At 45.0% G+C, this 20,684-nt stretch overlaps 1 protein-coding gene across 1 annotated transcript in view; it reads right to left on the bottom strand.

Moving 5' to 3' along the window:
* Nucleotides 1-12,939: 12,939 nt before the first annotated feature.
* The window catches only part of OTUD4 (OTU deubiquitinase 4), a 51,300-nt gene continuing 43,555 nt past the window's right edge, over nt 12,940-20,684 (bottom strand). The window contains exons 14-20 of the mRNA XM_044300509.1: nt 20,192-20,348; nt 19,861-19,984; nt 16,633-16,682; nt 15,618-15,747; nt 15,203-15,457; nt 15,054-15,094; nt 12,940-14,622 (exon numbers count right to left, since the gene is read on the bottom strand). Of these exons, the coding sequence (XP_044156444.1) occupies nt 13,504-14,622; nt 15,054-15,094; nt 15,203-15,457; nt 15,618-15,747; nt 16,633-16,682; nt 19,861-19,984; nt 20,192-20,348 (1,876 nt within the window). The 3' untranslated portion in view covers nt 12,940-13,503. The remainder of the gene's footprint in view (nt 14,623-15,053; nt 15,095-15,202; nt 15,458-15,617; nt 15,748-16,632; nt 16,683-19,860; nt 19,985-20,191; nt 20,349-20,684) is intronic.

The following is a 20,684-nucleotide window of genomic DNA, read 5'->3' as shown; positions in this document are numbered from 1 at the left end:
ACACTCCATTTTAAATGATCCCTGGCCCAGTGAAAACGCCTGAGCTTGTGGATCTTGCTTAGAAATGGCTTCTTCTTTGCACTGTAAAGTTTCAGCTGGCAACGGCGGATGGCACAGTGGATTGTGTTCACTGACAATGGTTTCTGGAAGTATTCCTGAGCCCATTCTGCGATTTCCTTTACAGTAGCATTCCTGTTTGTGGTGCAGTGTCGTTTAAGGGCCTGGAGATCACGGGCATCCAGTATGGTTTTACGGCCTTGACCCTTACGCACAGGGATTGTTCCAGATTCTCTGAATCTTCGGATGATGTTATGCACAGTTGATGATGATAGATGCAAAGTCTTTGCAATTTTTCACTGGGTAACACTTTTCTGATATTGCTCCACTATCTTTCTGCGCAACATTGTGGGAATTGGTGATCCTCTACCCATCTTGGCTTCTGAGAGACACTGCCACTCTGAGAAGCTCTTTTTATACCCAATCATGTTGCCAATTGACCTAATTAGTGTTAATTGGTCTTCCAGCTCTTCGTTATGCTCAAATTTACTTTTTCCAGCCTCTTATTGCTACTTGTCCCAACTTTTCTGGGATTTGTTGACACCGTGAAAATTGGAATCAACGTATTTTTCCTTTAAAATGATACATTTACTCGGATTAAACGTTTGCTCTGTCATCTACGTTCTATTACAAATAAAATATTGACATTTGCCATCTCCACATCATTGCATTCAGTTTTTATTCACAATTTGTTTAGTGTCCCAACTTTTTTGGAATCCGGTTTGTATTTGGATAACATGATATTTGGATTTGTTTAATCTATTTTGGTTCATTGGTTTCTCTTGCCATTGTATGACTGCTGAGTTAAACACAGGTTGTGCATAATTAATTGGCTCCGCCCTTACGGGCAAGACGTCATGAGTAGGGATGAGTGAACCCGAACTGTATAGTTCAGATTCGTACCGAATTTTGGGGTGTCCGTGACACGAACATTTTCGTAAAAGTCCGGGTTCGGTGTTCGCCGCTTTCTTGGCGCTTTTTGAAAGGCTGCAAAGCAGCCAATCAACAAGCGTCATACTACTTGCCCTAAGAGGCCGTCACAGCCATGCCTACTATTGGCATGGCTGTGATTGGCCAGTGCAGCATGTGACCCAGCCTCTATTTAAGCTGGAGTCACGTAGCGCCACACGTCACTCTGCTCTGATCAGTGTAGGGAGAGGTTGCAGCTGCGACTATTAGGGCGAGATTAGGCAGTGATTAACTCCTCAAAAACACTTAATTCAGTGATCGATCTACAGCTGTGGATCATTGAACTGCTGCTATTTAATTGCTCACTGTTTTTAGGCTGCCCAGAGCGTTTTTCAGTCACTTTTTTCTGGGGTGATCGGCGGCCATTTTGTGTCTTGTGGTGCGCCAGAAGCTGCCACCAAGTCCATTTAACCATCAATAGTGTGGTTATTTTTTTGCTATATCCTACATATCCATATACATCCTATATCCTACAGGGGCTTGGCTGGGCTTGCTATTTTATTGAGGGGTGAAATACAATTGCCAAAATAGCAGTACCCTAAATCTGGCGTTTCAGCTGTGGCCAGCCAATTGTAATACTGTCTGCTGTCTGGCAAAGGATATATTTTTGTTCTGGGTTGAAATACAATTCCAAACTTAGCAATTCCCTAAATCAGTGGTTTCTGCTGTATTAGGCCTACTTTAAATCTATCCATAAAAGGGTATATTAGATTGAAGGTGCAGATAGGGTCATTCTCAATAACTTCACACACACGCTACCGTGCATTTCCAAGTCTAATTCTGTCCGTAAACTTATAACTGTCACCCAGTGCCTAAATAATAGGCCTCAAATTTATATTCAGCTAAATCTGTCATTACTGCTGTGCCTGTATTAGTGTAATACGGTACCTAAATAGATAGCCAGATAGTGTTAGGTGTCTTTAAAAAAAGGCCTAAATTTGAATTCAATACATTGGGCCAAATAATATTTTTCTTATTGTGGTGAACGGTAACAATGAGGAAAACATCTAGTAAGGGACGCGGACATAGTCGTGGTGGTGTTAGTGGACCCTCTGGTGCTGGGAGAGGACATGGCCGTTCTGCCACAGCCACACGTCCTAGTGTACCAACTACCTCAGGTCCCAGTAGCCGCCAGAATTTACAGCGATATTTGGTGGAGCCCAATGCCGTTCTAAGGATGGTAAGGCCTGAGCAGGTACAGGCATTAGTCAACTGGGTGGCCGACAGTGGATCCAGCACGTTCACATTATCTCCCACCCAGTCTTCTGCAGAAAGCGCACAGATGGCGCCTGAAAACCAAGCCCATCAGTCTGTCACATCACCCCCATGCATATCAGGGAAACTGTCTGAGCCTCAAGTTATGCAGCAGTCTCTTATGCTGTTTGAAGACTCCGCTGGCAGGGTTTCCCAAGGGCATCCACCTAGCCCTTCCCCAGCGGTGGAAGACATAGAATGCACTGACGCACAACCACTTATGTTTCCTGATGATGAGGACATGGGAATACCACCTCAGCATGTCTCTGATGATGACGAAACACAGGTGCAAACTGCTGCTTCTTTCTGCAGTGTGCAGACTGAACAGGAGGTCAGGGAGGAAGACTGAGTGGAAGACGATGCAGGGGACGATGAGGTCCTAGACCCCACATGGAATGAAGGTCGTGCCACTGACTTTCACAGTTCGGAGGAAGAGGCAGTGGTGAGACCGAGCCAACAGCATAGCAAAAGAGGGAGCAGTGGGCAAAAGCAGAACACCCGCCGCCAAGAGACTCCGCCTGCTACTGACTGCCGCCATCTGGGACCGAGCACCCCAAAGGCAGCTTCAAGGAGTTCCCTGGCATGGCACTTCTTCAAACAATGTTCTGACGACAAGACCTGAGTGGTTTGCACGCTGTGCCATCAGAGCCTGAAGCGAGGCATTAATGTTCTGAACCTTAGCACAACCTGCATGACCAGGCACCTGCATGCAAAGCATGAACTGCAGTGGAGTAAACACCTTAAAAACAAGGAAGTCACTCAGGCTCCCCCTGCTACCTCTTCTGCTGCTGCCGCCTCGGCCTCTTCTGCTGCTGTCGCCTCGGCCTCTTCCTCCGCCTCTGGAGGAACGTTGGCACCTGCCGCCCAGCAAACAGGGGATGTACCACCAACACCACCACCTCAGTCACCAAGCATCTCCACCATGTCACACGGCAGCGTTCAGCTCTCCATCTCACAAACATTTGAGAGAAAGTGTAAATTCCCACCTAGCCACCCTCGATCCCTGGCCCTGAATGCCAGCATTTCTAAACTACTGGCCTATAAAATGCTGTCATTTAGGCTGGTGGACACAGACAGCTTCAAACAGCTCATGTCGCTTGCTGTCCCACAGTATGTTGTTCCCAGCCGGCACTACTTCTCCAAGAGAGCCGTGCCTTCCCTGCTCAACCAAGTATCCGATAAAATCAAGTGTGCACCGCGCAACGCCATCTGTGGCAAGGTCCACCTAACCACAGATACGTGGACCAGTAAGCACGGCCAGGGACGCTATATCTCCCTAACTGCACACTGGGTAAATGTAGTGGCGGCTGGGCCCCAGGCGGAGAGCTGTTTGGCGCACGTCCTTCCGCCAAGGATCGCAGGGCAACATTCTTTGCCTCCTCCTCCTACTCGGCTGCCTCCTCCTCTTCTTCCACCTGCTCATCCAGTCAGCCACACACCTTCACCACCAACTTCAGCACAGCCCGGGGTAAACGTCAGCAGGCCATTCTGAAACTCATATGTTTGGGGGACAGGCCCCACACCGCACAGGAGTTGTGGAGGGGTATAGAACAACAGACCGACGAGTGGTTGCTGCCGGTGAGCCTCAAGCCCGGCCTGGTGGTGTGCGATAATGGGCGAAATCTCGTTGCAGCTCTGGGACTAGCCGGTTTGACGCACATCCCTTGCCTGGCGCATGTGCTGAATTTGGTGGTGCAGAAGTTCATTCACAACTACCCCGACATGTCAGAGCTGCTGCATAAAGTGCGGGCCGTCTGTTCGCGCTTCCGGCGTTCACATCCTGCCGCTGCTCGCCTGTCTGCGCTACAGCGTAACTTCGGCCTTCTCGCTCACCGCCTCATATGCAACGTGCCCACCAGGTGGAACTCCACCTTGCACATGCTGGACAGACTGTGCGAGCAGCAGCAGGCCATAGTGGAGTTTCAGCTGCAGCACGCACGGGTCAGTCGCACTGCGGAACAGCACTTCACCACCAATGACTGGGCCTCCATGCGAGACCTGTGTGCCCTGTTGCGCTGTTTCGAGTACTCCACCAACATGGCCAGTGGCGATGACGCCGTTATCAGCGTTACAATACCACTTCTATGTCTCCTTGAGAAAACACTTAGGGCGATGATGGAAGAGGAGGTGGCCCAGGAGGAGGAGGAGGAAGAGGGGTAATTTTTAGCACTTTCAGGCCAATCTCTTCAAAGTGACTCAGAGGGAGTTTTTTTGACACAGCAGAGGCCAGGTACAAATGTGGCCAGCCAGGGCCCACTACTGGAGGACGAGGATGAGGTGGAGGAGGATGAGGATGAAGCATGTTCACAGCGGGGTGGCACCCAACGCAGCTCGGGCCCATCACTGGTGCGTGGCTGGGGGGAAACGCAGGACGATGACGATACGCCTCCCACAGAGGACATCTTGTCCTTACCTCTGGGCAGCCTGGCACACATGAGCGACTACATGCTGCAGTGCCTGCGCAACGACAGCAGAGTTTCCCACATTTTAACGTGTGCAGACTACTGGGTTGCCACCCTGCTGGATCCACGGTACAAAGACAATGTGCCCACCTTACTTCCTGCACTGGAGCGTGATAGGAAGATGCGCGAGTACAAGCGCACGTTGGTAGACGCGCTACTGAGAGCATTCCCAAATTTCATAGGGGAACAAGTGGAAGCCCAAGGCGAAGGCAGAGGAGGAGCAAGAGGTCGCCAACGCAGCTGTGTCACAGCCAGCTCCTCTGAGGGCAGGGTTAGCATGGCAGAGATGTGGAAAAGTTTTGTCAACACGCCACCGCTAACTGCACCACCACCTGATACGGAACGTGTTAGCAGGAGGCAACATTTCACTAACATGGTGGAACAGTATGTGTGCACACCTCTCCATGTACTGACTGATGGTTCGGCCCCATTCAACTTCTGGGTCTCCAAATTGTCCACGTGGCCAGAGCTAGCCTTTTATGCCTTGGAGGTGCTGGCCTGCCCGGCGGCCAGCATTTTGTTTGAATGTGTAGGGGGGGGGGTCATTACAGACAAACGCAGCCGCCTGTCTACAGCCAATGTGGACAAGCTGACGTTCATAAAAATGAACCAGGCATGGATCCCACAGGACCTGTCCATCCCTTGTGCAGATTAGACATTCATAACTACCTCCCCTTAACCATATATTATTGTACTCCAGGGCACTTCCTCATTCAATCCTATTTTTATTTTCATTTTACCATTATATTGCGGGGCAACACAAAGTTGAATGAACCTCTCCTCTGCCTGGGCCTAAATATATGACAATGGACTGTTCGTGCTGGGTGACGTGAAGCATGATTCTCTGCTATGACATGAAGACTGATTCTCTGCTGACACGAAGCTTGAATCTCTGTTATGGGACCTCTCTCCACTGCCTGGGTCTAAATATCTGACAATGGACTGTTCCAGTGTTGGGTGACGTGAAGCAAGATTCTCTGCTATGACATGAAGACTGATTCTCTGCCGACACGAAGCCTGAATCTCTGTTATGGGACCTTTCTCCTCTGTCTGGGTGCCGGGGCCTAAATATATGACAATGGACTGTTCCAGTGTTGGGTGACATGAAGCATGATTCTCTGCTATGACATGAAGACTGATTCTCTGCTATGACATGAAGACTGATTCTCTGCTATGACATGAAGACTGATTCTCTGCTATGGGACCTCTCTCCAATTGATATTGGTTAATTTTTATTTATTTTATTTTTATTCATTTCCCTATCCACATTTGTTTGCAGGGGATTTAACTACATTGTGCTGCCTTTTGCAGCCTTCTAGCCCTTTCCTGGGCTGTTTTACAGCCTTTTAAGTGCCGAAAAGTTCGGGTCCCCATTGACTTCAATGGGGTTCGGGACGAAGTTCGGGTCAGGTTCAGATCCCGAACCCGAACATTTCCGGGAAGTTCGGCCGAACTTCTCGAACCCAAACATCCAGGTGTTCGCTCAACTCTAGTCATGAGAGGTAGTACATCGTTTCCTTTATATAACTGTTTTGTCTGATTATCTTTTACCTGTTGATGAAGGCATGCTAGCCGAAACGCGCCCTGGGTGTAGGACATATTGATTAGATGCAATAGAAAACAACATACTATCAAGACACGACGATTGCTGGGATTTCTTCTACATACTTCTCACAGAACTGGCGGTGACAGTCTCGGTTTAATGTCCATTTTCCTGGATTTATTGTCCTTCGGCTTAAGAAGTCCGCCTCTAGGTTCTCTGACCCCTTTAGTTGCCCCGCTGTTAAGGAGAGAACGTTCTGTTCTGCCCAGGAAAAATTCTTCTTGCTACTTCCACCAGCTGGTTGGATTGTGTGCCTCCCTGATGTTTCAGGTATGCCACCGTTGTGTTATTGTCCGAGAGGACTTTCAGATGTCTGTTTTTAATATGTCTACAACGTGTGGGAGAGTCATAAGAACTGCATACAGCTATCTGTAATTTGAAGTTCTTTTATGCTGACTGGCCAGTCTCCCTGGAAAAACTGGCTGCCTACCTTTGCACCCCAACCTGAATCACTGACGTCGGCTATGATCTGAACGTCTGGGATCCTGAGCCATTCTGTGCCCTGAAGCAAATTTTCCTCTTTTCCACCAGTCTAGTTCTATTTTGACTGCTAGTGGCACCTGTATTATCCAGTCTAAGGATGACTGTTTTCTGTTCCATCTTTTTAAGATCTACGTCTCCATGATTCTTGTGTGGGCCTGACTCCATGGAACTGAGTTTATACATGAAGTTAAGTTCCCTAATAGGCTCATCACCTTCCGAATGGAACACCTGTATGTTTTCTGAAAGCATCTTATCTTGTCTCTGAAGGCTCTTACTTTGTCCTGGTGTAGATAGGTCCTCTGGGATACAGAATCTAACTCTACGCCTAGGAACCTTATTTTTGTAGATAGGGCGAGTATGGATTTTTTTAGAATTACTACCCATCCCAAACCTGAAAGGGTACTTATAAACTATTCTGTGGTCCAGGAGGTTTCTTCTCTTGAGCTGCCAATTATTAGGAAGTCATCCAGATAAGGATCATCCAGATCCTTCCTGCGTAGAGCGGTGATCATCTCCACCACCAGTTTGGTGAATGTTCTTGGGGCCAATGAGATACGGAAGGGGAGAGCTACGTACTGAAAATAGTGGATGAGTCCCCTGGGGTCTCTTACCGCAAACCTTAGATATTTCTCGGAGGCCTGATGAATTGGTATGTGATAGTAGGCGTCTTTTAGATCTACTGACGTCATAAAGGCACCTTTTGGAATCAGCGGAATCGTAGAAGCAATTGACTCCATTTTGAACCTCTTGTACATGATAAATCTGTTCAAAGTCTTTAGATTTATTATTCTACGGAAGGTGTTGTAGGTTTTTTTTTTACTAAAAAGAGACTCGAGTAAAACCACTTCTGCTTTTTGGAGTCTGGTACTTCTATGACTACTCCTGATCTGATCCTGAATTCCCTGCCAGATTTTCGCCTGTATTCCCATGTTGTGGGTTGTAACTAAAAAAATCTTCTGGAGTCGTTGAAGAAAATTATATTCTGTATCCCTGGGCTATGATATTTAGGGTCCATGGATTTGACGTAACCAGATTCCACTGGTTTAGAAAATTCCTTAACCTGCCTCCCACTCTGGCATCATTGTTTGTTGCCTTGTTTATTCTGGGGATTAAGGATGAATCCTCTACCTCTTCCGCCCTTAGGGTAGCTGCAACGACCTGTCTTACCCTATCCTTTGTAGGGTTTATGTCACGGCTGAGGATGGGGAAAATCCTCAGCCGTGCGATGCCAGCTGATGTCCGGTTGCTGCTCGGCCAGGGCAACAGAATTAGGGAGCTGGTCACCTCCTATAGCATCCCTAATCTGACCCTAACTCCTATCTACATGGGCCGACCTTAAAGGTAGGAGGACCCATGCGCCGGAACCTAAGAGCCCTGACTTACCCTCCGTCCGGTCCCTAGCTAGGAGTCAGGGTAAGACGGCCTGTTCCTACTGGACACGGAGGAACAGGGGTCTCACGGGCCGAGTAGCCAGGAAAGGGGGAACACCAACAGTCTTATGGATATGGCAGGTGAACTAACTAGTTCCACCTACCTGCCACAGCCTTGCTGACTGGATCCCTGTCACAGGATCTGGATCCCTGGACACAGGGATCCAGATCCATAAGCTGCACAAAAACCAAAGAGATAAGACATCAACCATACATCAGGGAAAGGAATCTTATGACCGGAAGGGTGGCCCTTACAAGAAGGATGGAATCCACAGGAGGCTGCTTCAGCCAAGCATGACTGAAAGCAACCTACTGAGCAGTGCTCCAGACACAGGCTTTATAGGGCAAAATGGCCACACCCACCGGACAGACACACCCAGTGACATCACACACACTGGGAAGAGGGTTAACCCTTCCAGCACCACAGGAAAGGAAAACACCAAACATACAGGGGAAGTGACCAAACTAAGATCACCCTGTGGCTGTTGCCGCTGACAACGACATGGGTGGCAGCCGTCCCGGGAGACAGCCCGAAGGCCGAGACACTGCCACCACATGTACATAATACCAAACGTTGCCACGGGCAGCCACAGTGAAAGGACGATGTCCGTGCGCACCAAACATAAACTACAGTGCACACCAGACATACAAAACACAGTGCATCCACACACGCACACAACTCCCCGGGAACCGCACACAAAGCTGTTGTCCGCGGCAACCGCACTGAGGCCAACTACATTATGCCTCAGCTGCGGTTGACACAACAACCACAACCGCGGGCAACTGTATGCGGCTCCCAAGGAGTCACGGCCATAACCGTGGCCGTGACAGTTTAGCTTGTAGATAGAACTGACGAAAGGATCTCTTGTTTCTTTCTCCTCCAGAAATCCCTTTTTTTTTGCTGCCCGCTTTCTCCAGTATCTTATCTAACACTGGGCCAAAAACATACTCACCCAAGAAGGCAATAGAGCACAGTTTAGCCTTTATCCCCTGGACACGCTTCATATCCCCTTATCCATAAAGCTCTCCTGGCCGCATTAGAAACGGCTGCATCTTTAACGGCAAAGTGTACAGACTCTGCCGTGGCATCTGCCAAGAAGGCTGTTGCTGAATTTAATAGCGGTATAGAATTTATGATATCTCCCCGGGGGGTCTTGTTTTTTAAGTGATCATCTAATTCTAGCAGAAACCAGAAATACATTGCTCTGGCTGCAATGTTGGTTTTGACAACAAACATAGCCGCTTCCCATGCTTTCCTTAAAAGGGAGTCTGCTTTGCGTTCCATTGGATCGCTTAACTGTGACAAATCTTTAAAAGATAAGGCAGTCTTTCTTACTATCTTTGCCACCCGAATATTTTGGGAATATCATCAAAAATTTTACATTCAGCTTGATCAAACCGTAATCTGTTCCTGAACTCTTTAGATACCCCTAGCCTTTTTTTGGGTTCTATCAACTAGTCCAGTATCATATACTGGATATTCTCGTTAACGCGGAACACTTTGGTTCTTTTAGTGCGTAATCCCCCAAACATCTCATCCTGTACCGTACAAGGCTTAGGAGTATCCTTTATACCCATGGTTGATCTTACTGCTTTAAAGTAACTCTTCCATTTCATCCGAGGAAAAAAAGCATTTATCATCCTCTACAATTTCTCCTTCTAAGAGAAGGTCTTCCTCAAGCACCCGTCTGGAAGTAGAGGTATCCTCATCAATGTCCTCTGGATCAGAGGAGGATTGAATGGATAGTGTAGGTTTTTTAGCAGGCGGGATAGGAGGAACTCTCTGTGTACTCCTGCCCCTACAGAGCTCAAGGGTCATCTCTCATTGTGGCTGTCAAGGTGGATGGAATGGAAAAAAAGATATTTTGCTGAACAATTCACGTTTTTCTTCTATGATCCCTGGGAGCTAGCCCTGCGTTCATGCACCGCACCTATAATGGAGGTGAGCTGATGTTACTTTCCTTGTTTGAGAATGCACACTATTTGCACACATTATTTTAACTATATTATCCCTTTCTGTGGGTGGGCATCAGTTCATCAAGCACCTGCATCTCCCAGGAGTGCATTGGAATCAGCTCTTGTCAAATGGGTTTTCCAGGCTCCTGATATTGATGACCTGTCCTCGGGTTAGGTCATCAATATCCGATTGGTGAGAGTCTGACATCACATACATACACTCGCTGATCAAATGTTCCCTGGTGACTAGCACCTTAAATGGAACAGGAGACCGACACTTTAACGTGTGTGGGGAGTTCCTGATTAGAGATTATGTTAGGGGAGAGTAGGGTCAGGCAAAATGATTTTTTAAATATTTTCAATCCAGCTTTAAAATCTGGATTGCTCATTCATCAGGTAATTGGTGGCAGTATTACACTGCCAGATCATCACTAACGAGCATTCCTACAAGCGCATGTTAGCGGTGATCTGGCCAACAATCGGCCAGTGTAATACAGCCTTAAAGGGGTTTTGCAATCTCAATGGGGGCATATCGCTAGGAGCAATGAGAACGGAGCAGGTTAATTAACGGAGGGTGCACTGTGCATGCACCTTGGCTCGGCTAGTTCCGTCTGCCCCAAAGAAATGAATGGGAGCAGTGCTTGGTGGTGGATGGACTCCGGGAAATCCGGGGTCCTCCAGCCACAGCTATCCCTGCTCCGTTCTCCCAAAGGTGGGACCCGCACTTGTATTAACTTTGCCTACATAATAAATGTTATTTGCTAAAGTGAGACAACTCCTTTAAGTCATATACAGAATAAGTAAATCTGACTTCAAAATTAGCAAAAATAAAGCTACATACCTTCAAAATGAACAGCTATGATGGTGTTTGATAGTGAGGCAGGATGATAAAACATTGAATTATCCATTCATATCCAAAGTAGGTTTCTTTTCAATCTTATTTTATTTGTCAGTAAATATTTTTTACTAACTATAATAAAAGACAAACATATAGACACAAAATAGATTTTCAGGTAATATAAATACATCAGAAATAAAGTTATTCATACCAAGGAATCAGTAGCTCTTAATCCTTTAATCTGGATTTATGTAGTAAATAAAAACCAACAAACTTAACATGTAAACATGACGACAGCAAAAGCTGTTTCGATAGCACACCACACACAAAAGATATAAAGGACACGTTCATATCATGCTTCTGAGAAAGCATCCCCGGAAACAAGAGGCATCAAGTACATATTATTTCCAGGAAAAAAAAAAAAAGAAAAAACATTCAAGTCCACCACAAGCTTTAAAAAGAACCAACAAAATAAACTCAAAATAAGAAGAGTAATAAATGAGGACATTAAATATTCCTGCATAACAAAAATATGTTTCTGTTAAACTCAATGAAGAGTTAAAAATAATCTTTCTAGAACACAAAATGAAAAGAACGTCGTAGTTACATACACAGATTTAAAATAAAATACTCAATGTGCTTACACGTCTTTTCAATATGTCAGTGCAAAATAGAGCATACAGGTTTTCTTTCACAAGTTCTGTCTGAACACGAGCCCCCAAAATGTGTATCCTGCAGCCTTAGGTTATTGCTAGCAGCTATATAGCAAACTGTTTACACTACCATCCTCCTACGGATTGGCCAGTTTATGACGACATTTCTCAAAATGTCATAAACAGTCATGTATGCTCCATACAAGCGTATGTGACTTTGTATCGTCTCCGAGCGGTCAACGGTGGAGTAAACACATTCACGTGGCATCCTCCACATCCATACTTCAAAGTGACTTGTTCACGTCACTGCTTCCTTAGGGTGTTCCTGGCTAACGGTACTTTTGCACAGGCGCTGAACAACAAGTGGACCTATCTAGCGCATGCACAGGTACAGGGGATTCTGCCAGACACATCTAGTTGCTGTTCAACCCCTGCACGTAAGTAATGGTAGCCAGGAACAGCCCGAGAAAACAGTCACAAGTTATGTACATAACAGTTTATGACTTTTTGAGAAATTACATTGTAAAGTAGCCAACCCCTTCAATTATTGTCTCTAGAGCACGTCTATGCATCACACACAGCATGGTGTTACCCTTTACCCAAACTTTAAACAAAAAATGCTTAATAATGGTTATTAGAAGTTACCATAGGACGGAGGGGCTGTGGATACAAATTTTAACATTCCCATATTGAATTGGGATTTACCCCGCAAATACTGACTGCGTTTTTAATAGTCGTGTAGACATGCAATACTTTTGACCCCCTCCAAACAGTGAAGTGATTGAACAGTTTGCTATTTACAACATGCCATCATAAGTAACAACATTCAAGTTCATTCAAAGATGAAAGGCCTTTGGAACGGAAGCACAATTAGAAGCAACAGCCATCCAGATCTGATCGGTAGTCTTAAAAGAACAATAAGGCATTTAAACATACAGCCAACTCCATATAGAGCGCGACGGTCTAAGGCTACTTTCACACTTGCCTTTTGTGTGGAACCGTCATGAACGGATCTGTTCAGATAATACAACCGTCTGCATCCGTTCAGAACGGATCCGTTTGTATTATCTTTATCATAGCCAAGATGGATCCGTCTTGAACACCATTGAAAGTCAATGGAGGACGGATCAGTTTTCTTTTGTGCCAGATTGTGTCAGTGAAAACGGATCCGTCCCTATTGACTTACATTGTGTGCCAGGACGGATCCGTTTTGCTCAGTTTCGTCAGACGGACACCAAAACGCTGCAAGCAGTGTTTGGTGTCCACCTCTAAAGTGGAATGGAGACCGATCCGAGGCAAACTGATGCATTCTGAGAAGATCCTTTTCCATTCAGAATGCATTAGGGCAAAACTGATCAATTTTGGACCGCTAGTGAGAGTCCTGAACGGACCTCACAAACTGAAAGCCAAAATGAGTGTGTGAAAGTAGCATAATATATCACTGCAAGTCTACTAAGTGTTGAGAATCTGGAGTTCAGGCTGGACAATCTGTCCCTTTCTTACTACAATTACTAGTTCTGGTGGTAAACCTAAACTTCTACATGAATAAAGAAATGAATACCACACATTTCCGCCATCAGTCTGTTTCACAAGAACAGTAAAAAACCCAAGTGGTAGAGACTGAGCTAGGAAGACAAAAAATACAAACGTATGGGTTACTTTACTCTCCCAATTTCTAAACCTTTACCTGTACTTTAAAGAATATATGATTCTTATTTTATTATCTGGAGTATATAATGTCCAAATAAATACAAAGAAAAACATACAAACATTCTTAACTGAGATCATCAATGAGCGCCTACTCATGTTGCTGTTTATAAGCATCTCCGAATTGCCGTCTTCGATTTGGCCGGCCTCTGAAATTTCTGTGAGAGCCATCCTCTCTGCCTCTTTGCCCCCTCCACCCCTCATCAGTTCTGTTATACTGGTAGCCTCCTCTGTTGGTTTGATAATACCTGTCATTGCGAGGCCTCCTACTACCATATGACTGATTGTAAAAGTTTTTTGATCTTCCGCTACTCAGCATGTTAGATACCTCCCTCTCATCCTCTGAGCTTTCTTCCCTTGCTCTAAGCGGCCTCTCTTCAGGTGGAATTGTAGGTGCCATGACTACTGGTACTGAAGCTTCTTTCTTCTCTCCTTTTTTGCCCTCTGGCATTTCTGTTAATGGAGCCACTTGAGCATCGGTCAATTTAGCTGGGAGCTTCTGCTGCTCCATTACGGCCATAGCTGAAATTTGTTCCTCTTTGACCGCTGTGGTATTCGACCCTGACTCTCTACCAATAGTAGCAGCAGGCAACAGAGGCCTAGCTGGTTCACTCACAATATGATAGGGCTGACTTATTGCCGATTGAACTGCATTATTTTCTAAGACAGTGCCTGCTGAAATGCTTTCAGGCAAACTTGAATCCTGAGGGGTAATGAAGATATTATGCCGTACCATTGGGTTGTCAATAAATCCTTGATATGGATATCCATACCAAACTTGTGGGAAAAATGGAGAAGCTATTGGAAGCGGTCCCATGTAGGAACCCTGTCCAAAAGGAGGTTGTGGGAGCACTGTCTTGTTTGATAGCAGGTCTTCAAACTCGCTGCCCTGTGCCTGGAACTGGCATTTTTCTTCTGATGAATAAGGTTGTGGAGCCATTTCCCCACCAGTCACTGGGATTTGGATCGGTGGGCTTTCAACCACTTGGGGACATAAGCTTGCAGGGTCTTCACTCTGGTTCTCATTTCCCACCACACTCTGATGAGCAAAGACTGAAGGATCTACTTCACTTTGGTTTGCAGCAGCCTCCTGTACCCAATGGCTTTGCGGGTAAACGTGAACATTTGGATACATCCTGCAAATACTTAGGTAGGCTTGGTGAAGAGGGTGCAGGTATAAGTGTGGGGGCCACATTGGACACGTGTAAGCCTGAGAAAAGGTAAGTGAAGAGAAAAAGAATTAAGCTCCATCTGTTGTGGGATAGTTATGAACAAATAGCACCGTTAGAACAATAAAAAGAACAAATGCACATGAATTCGCTAAAAGAATGCCATTTTAAGGAAGAGTAAGATAAATACCACTGATATAGGTATAGTGGTGATCAATCATTTGTGAAATCCTAGTACTACTACGATAAGTAGCTCGGCAGCATATGCATCGTTATAAATTAGGCTCAGCATCCGGCAGTCTGTGCACCTATACTGATCTAGATTTCGGTGTTCTACACCAGTTTTCTGATGTAGAAGATGACCACCTCCCTCACGACTCCACTTGTGCAAAAGATGTGTGAATTTTTCACGCCACAGAAGTGGAGTCGTTTAATGATAAGTCTGGCCCCTGGAGTCTGACTGAATACTCACCTTTATGCCAAGGTTGTAAAAGAAATGAAGGATGCTTTTATCTGAAAAAAATAAAGTAATAATCTTTAATTCTTCGAAATATTTCTTCAGACACACACACACACAACATCTACATTTAGTTTATAACAAGTAACATCAGTCTGACTCACCGGTAGGTAGGTCATCTCCATTCTTACAGAGAGAGTAGGGCGGAGGAGCAGTAGCTTGCTCTCCCTTTTCATTGACAGGAAATCCAGGATAAAGAGGGTCCTGGTAAGCACTCAGTGTCTGTGGCATAGGCAGTAAAGGCTGGTTAACTGCTGGAATTGAAACTGGAAGTGGTGTGAACTGGGCTGATGTCACCTGAGGTTGTAATACAGAGTCAGAGCCAGCTCTGGGGGAAGTAGGCATCTCTGCTGAAGTCCCTAAAAAGAAAACAACGCAGTTCCATCACACACTATAGACCTATGGATTTTCAGGAGTACTGCATGTTTCTGTGATAAATCATCAGTCCCACTACTTCACTGTGCGTCATTCATTTACAGCCAAATTAGAAGAGGCTAGACAGACAGACACCAGACCAACCTGACCAAGATGAGACCACGGCAGGTACAGAAGGCACTGTGGTGGGTGTCTGCTGCTCAGCAGGGGTTGGAAGAACGGTGACATCATGTGAAACAACCGATTCAGAGGTAGCAAGCGGCTTTGTTATTTCCTGTCAATTATAGATCAGCGATCAACATGAGTACTACTATTTCACATTTCACGTACACATGGCCTACCCTCTTATTCAACCAGTTCTTTGAAATACTAATGAATACTATTAAGCTTGCTTCCTATAAACTTCAATTCAAGACACAAGTTGTATTCTAAATCACTGTTTCTCCAGTCCTCACAACCCCAAGCATGTCATATTTTAAGGATTTCCCTAATATTGAGCAGGTGATATACAGTACTTGGTGTCAGTGCATCAGAACATATACCACAGGCAATCATTCTGTGGGATGTTCTCAAATCATGACCGGCAGGTGGGCCTTGAGGACTGGAGTTGAACACTGGTCTAAATTATGGGCTGCTGTGCTATTAAGAGGACCTGTAAGTTCTCCAAACAGTCTTAGTCTTTGTATTCTACATAGTAGTATCCATCTATAATTCCTACTGTATGTGTGAATACATTACAATACTATTCCACTTGTCAATGGAGCATGTCCCTACACACAGCAACCTGGTACTTTAAATGTCGAAGTGTGTAGCAACAAACGGAATAGTAACACCCAGCTATCAATTTGTTCATACACTTCCAGGAGAAATAACAGTGGAATGGCACGATACAGAATCGAAAGAATTCATGCTCCAGAATTGTTACTTCATGGACAATATAAGTATTGACTAGAACAGACCTATCAGGAAAGCCTACAACTCCCCTTTAAATGTCTTGGCCAGAACAATGAGAGCAGGTGGTTCATGTAGATCCGTGCGTTATACCATGTTATAGGGATACAAGAAGCAATGCTTTTTATATAAGGATTGAGAAACCAGAAGCAGTTGTACATAGTTTGTTCAAATGCGATCTACATGTAATGGGGAATTTAGTGCCTACCTCACTTAAGTTCTCCTCAATCACTTTTGGAGGCTGTGCCAGTCTGGAGGCTTAACAAAAGAAAAATCACATATTAAAAAAATTCAATTCCTGTAAAGAGATATGCATGTTCTGCCAAACTGCAGAAAAATAGACTTGGGTCACGCAGACACAGGCACTTGGTTTCAATTAGTTTTAGAGACGAAATGGAAAGGAGGTGTGTTCACATGGTGCGGTGCTGCATGGCGGCTGTTGCTGCTTTGCCTCAGTGGCAAGGGGTCTTAGCCTGACGCCAGGGAAGTTGTTGGTCTGCAGGGTCTTCATACCTGCAGATGCTGTGTTGTGTTAGCGCTTGCCATGTGGTACTGTGCCAAATTAGTGTAGGAACCCTCTTGAAAGAGACCATCATGACATGGTGAATGGGCCTATGGGCATTTTGGTCAAAACATACACAAAGAGCCTGAGTTTCATGTTTATAAATTATGCATGGCCCAATTAGGCCCCTTGCAGACAAGCGTGTGCGGATTAGGGCTGGATGCGTTGCAAATGCGGTCAGTGAAAAATGCGCAATTTCGCAAACAAAGTCAGTTTGTTCCGTTGTTCGGTTTTTATTGCGCGGGTGCAATGCGATTAAATGCGTTCTGCACACGCATGATAGGTGTACAAACAACATCTCTTAGCAACCATCCGTGAAAAACGCATTGCATCCGCACTTGCCATTCACTTCTATGGGGCCAGCGTTGCGTGAAAATTGCAGAATATAGAACATGCTGCGATTTTCACGCAACGCACAAGTCATGCGTGAAAACCAACGCACATGTACACAGCCCCATTGAAATAAATGGGTCCGGATTTCCGTGCGGGAGCAATGCGTTCGCATCACGCATTGCACCCACGCGGAATACTCGCTTGTGTGAAAGGGGCCTTAGAAATACAGCTCCTACTAAAAAATAATACACCTGTGAGCGCTGCGGCTTTCTCCATGCTTAGCAAGCACAGCACCGTACATTGTATAGCGGCTGTGCTTGGTAAGCTGCGGTGCTCACAAGACAGCCAATGCATTCTCAAAGGACAGGTCATCAGTATTAAAATATCAGAAAATCCCTTTAATTCGATTTGCCCTTTCAGAGCACAGCGATATCTTTTGAAATACCAAAGAATCAAAAACATTTTTGTCCAATGTGCTGCATCGGTGCAGGTTGTTTAGAATCTGTTCTGGTGGTGCAGCGGGCTGGTGAGCCTCTTATGGAGCATACTCAGCGCCTTGTCTCATGTCAACTCTGAGCAGAAAGAAGATTCTGCTGGACAAGAGCAGCTCACAGGCCTCTCCCCAGCTGCAAGCCATTAGGTCCCTGCACCTGCAGCTGCCAGCCCTGGAAAAACTACTACTTCCAGTGTGCTCCAGCCCTGGTAACACTACTTCTCCCCAAAATGGTGCCAATAAAAAAAAAAAAAAAAAAAAAAAAAAAAAAATCAACTTGTCCCATAAAAAAGAAGCGGTTATATGGCTACATTAATATAAAAAAAATATAAAAGTTATTGCTAGAAAAAAAAAAAGAGAAAAAATAGATAATCGTTCTTAAATTATTAAGTTAAATGATCGAGTTTACTTTTTTTTTTGTTGCAAAAGTTGCCCAGCCCCAATAAAGATCATTGCTGAATTAGACCTATTGACTCCAATAGTGTGCAGCAGGATGACCAGGAGAAAAAATATATATACTTATCACCTTCCATTTTTACCTTACTTATTTTAGAGAGGTTTAATATTCATTTGTACTAGTAATATCCCCAGCAGTATTTTTGTTGTCTTTCACAAAGGAAACCATTTTGAAGTTCCTAAAGCTCGGCAGCCTCTGTGTACACAGCACTTGGCCTGAACCGTTTCTTCTCTAGTGCACTCATTCGGTACAGACAGGAAAACAATGCAAGGCAAAAACTATCTTTAGTTAGAGGAAGGTTTATGCAGTGGGAGAGTTTGTTGTACAGGTCTATAAATGGAACACATTTTTTATAACCACTTGCAGACCTCCTGTAGACCATATACGTCTTAGTGGTCCACCTTTAAGTCTGCAAGGATGTTTCTAAATGTCCTTGAGGAGTTAGCAGCTGCAGGAGCGAGGAGCCCACTGGGCTCCCAATTGAGAAAGCAGAGACTTTTTTCTACTATTCCTAATTCCCCATCGCTGTATACAGATCAGCCAGTGGCAATATCACTTCCTGCCCTGGTACTAGCAATCATGTGATTGCTGGGTCATGGGTAACTGCACAAGTTGCTGGGCCTGTGCAGGCCAAGATCAGCTCTGAAGTACATGCCAAAAGGCTGTATTGTTAGCATATGCCACCAATGTCAGATAGGTGCGGGTCCCGCCTTCAGGACGTGCAGCTCTCAATCAACTAGAGCAAACTGCGCAAGCAAGGCCCCCCTCTAATCACTTCTATGGGAGTTCCAAAAATAGCCAAGAGCATGTTGCACCTGTTCAAGATTAAGGTTTTTAGAGGTGGGACCAGCACCTATCTGATATTGGTGCTGGTCCCACAATTAATATGCCCTCAATTAATTTGCCGCATTTTGTGCCGACAGACTTTACAAACACAAGTTTTAGGCTAGTGTCACATGTCTTGCATTGTGATCCAGCAGCCAGTTTGGGCAGAGAATGCCAGGAATCGGATGGACACAAACGTCACCGGTTTCTGTCTGGCTGATTCTTGGCATTTTTGCCAGACGGCGGCCCGGATCTCCGCCGGACCCAATTACAGTTAAAGGGTCCAGGCCGGCATTCCGGTTGCACCCGGCAGTGCCAGTTCCGAAGAATTGCTGCCAGAGATGTGAAACTAGCCTTAGTATACTGTATCTGGCCCTGAATGTTCCAAACACTAAACAATTCTATACAGAAAAAACAAACATCAAGCCTGAAATTAGATAGAGAAACCTTCTATTAGACTTGTGGATTGGCCCAATTCCCCAAACCTCTTGTTGACCCATACCTTGAACTTAAACATAAAGCCCACACTCTACTCCCACCGGTACGGAGATCAGAAACTGACGGCTAATGGGAACACACCAGTAACCACGCTCCTGCACGGTTCAGCTATTCATGGCATAATACGTTATGTTGATATTTAAATTGCTTCACTTTGTTATTTCATATCTACTTTTTTTTTTTATAAAGCATTCAATCTGTTGCCTGATGAACTGACAGTGTTGGACACAGATTATAGAAAGTCCACATAAAAGAATAGTAAGCCAACCTTTGTTTTTCTGATCTTCTACTTCAGACTTCCGCCTAGTGCTTTTTTCACTAGGGAGTGCTGGGCTTTTTTTCAAGGGTAAAGCATCAGAACTCTGTATAGATGTATCCGCAGGAGCTGGTGCCTTAAATGAAAAGATAGCCAAAAATATCAAATAACCTTCATCCTAGCAGTATAATAAATGCCATAGAAATCTATCGAGCAATAGGATGCCACTTTAAATTCCCGTGGGATTTATAGCTGTGGTCCATCTTTTGATCAATCAATTACAGAGCTTCTTATATTAGCTGTTTTATTAAGAAGAATGGAATAAGTAACATTAACCACTTACAGAGAGGGCTGGAAAGGCATCGGCATCTCTGTTTTGCATTTCATACAAAGACTTGGATTCCTCAATCACTTGCTTCTCCTGACGTTCCTCAGGAGTTAAGCCAAAGTGAATGTTCTCTCTCTTGAAGTAACCAGACTCCTCACTCTGCTCCAGCTTCCTGTAATAAGAGGGCAGAAAGAAGTCGTGTGTGTCCAAATTTCTTTTTGGGCTACATAATATTTGGGCTTCTTCTTGTATTACAGACCCCACAGGAGCAATGCAATTAACCAATTTTCAGTTTCTAACAGATCATTTTCAATCACTTCTCAAATATTGCTTTCTGAAAGGCATTGCCCCATATAAGAACATAAAGAAGTTTAGATGGCCAATCAACAGCTATGATAGTGCAGTATAAATATTAATACTAAACAACTCTCAGGAATATGGGGGGGCATTTATAATGTGGGGTTTGGGGCATGATGCAATGGAATAGAGAAGCACTGCCTGAAAGGGC

The sequence above is a fragment of the Bufo gargarizans genome, chromosome 1 (genome assembly GCF_014858855.1).
Source record: "Bufo gargarizans isolate SCDJY-AF-19 chromosome 1, ASM1485885v1, whole genome shotgun sequence".
NCBI classification, from domain to species: Eukaryota; Metazoa; Chordata; class Amphibia; order Anura; family Bufonidae; genus Bufo; species Bufo gargarizans.
Note: the sequence above shows the minus strand (reverse complement) of the source record. Positions and strands in the feature narration are given on the sequence as shown.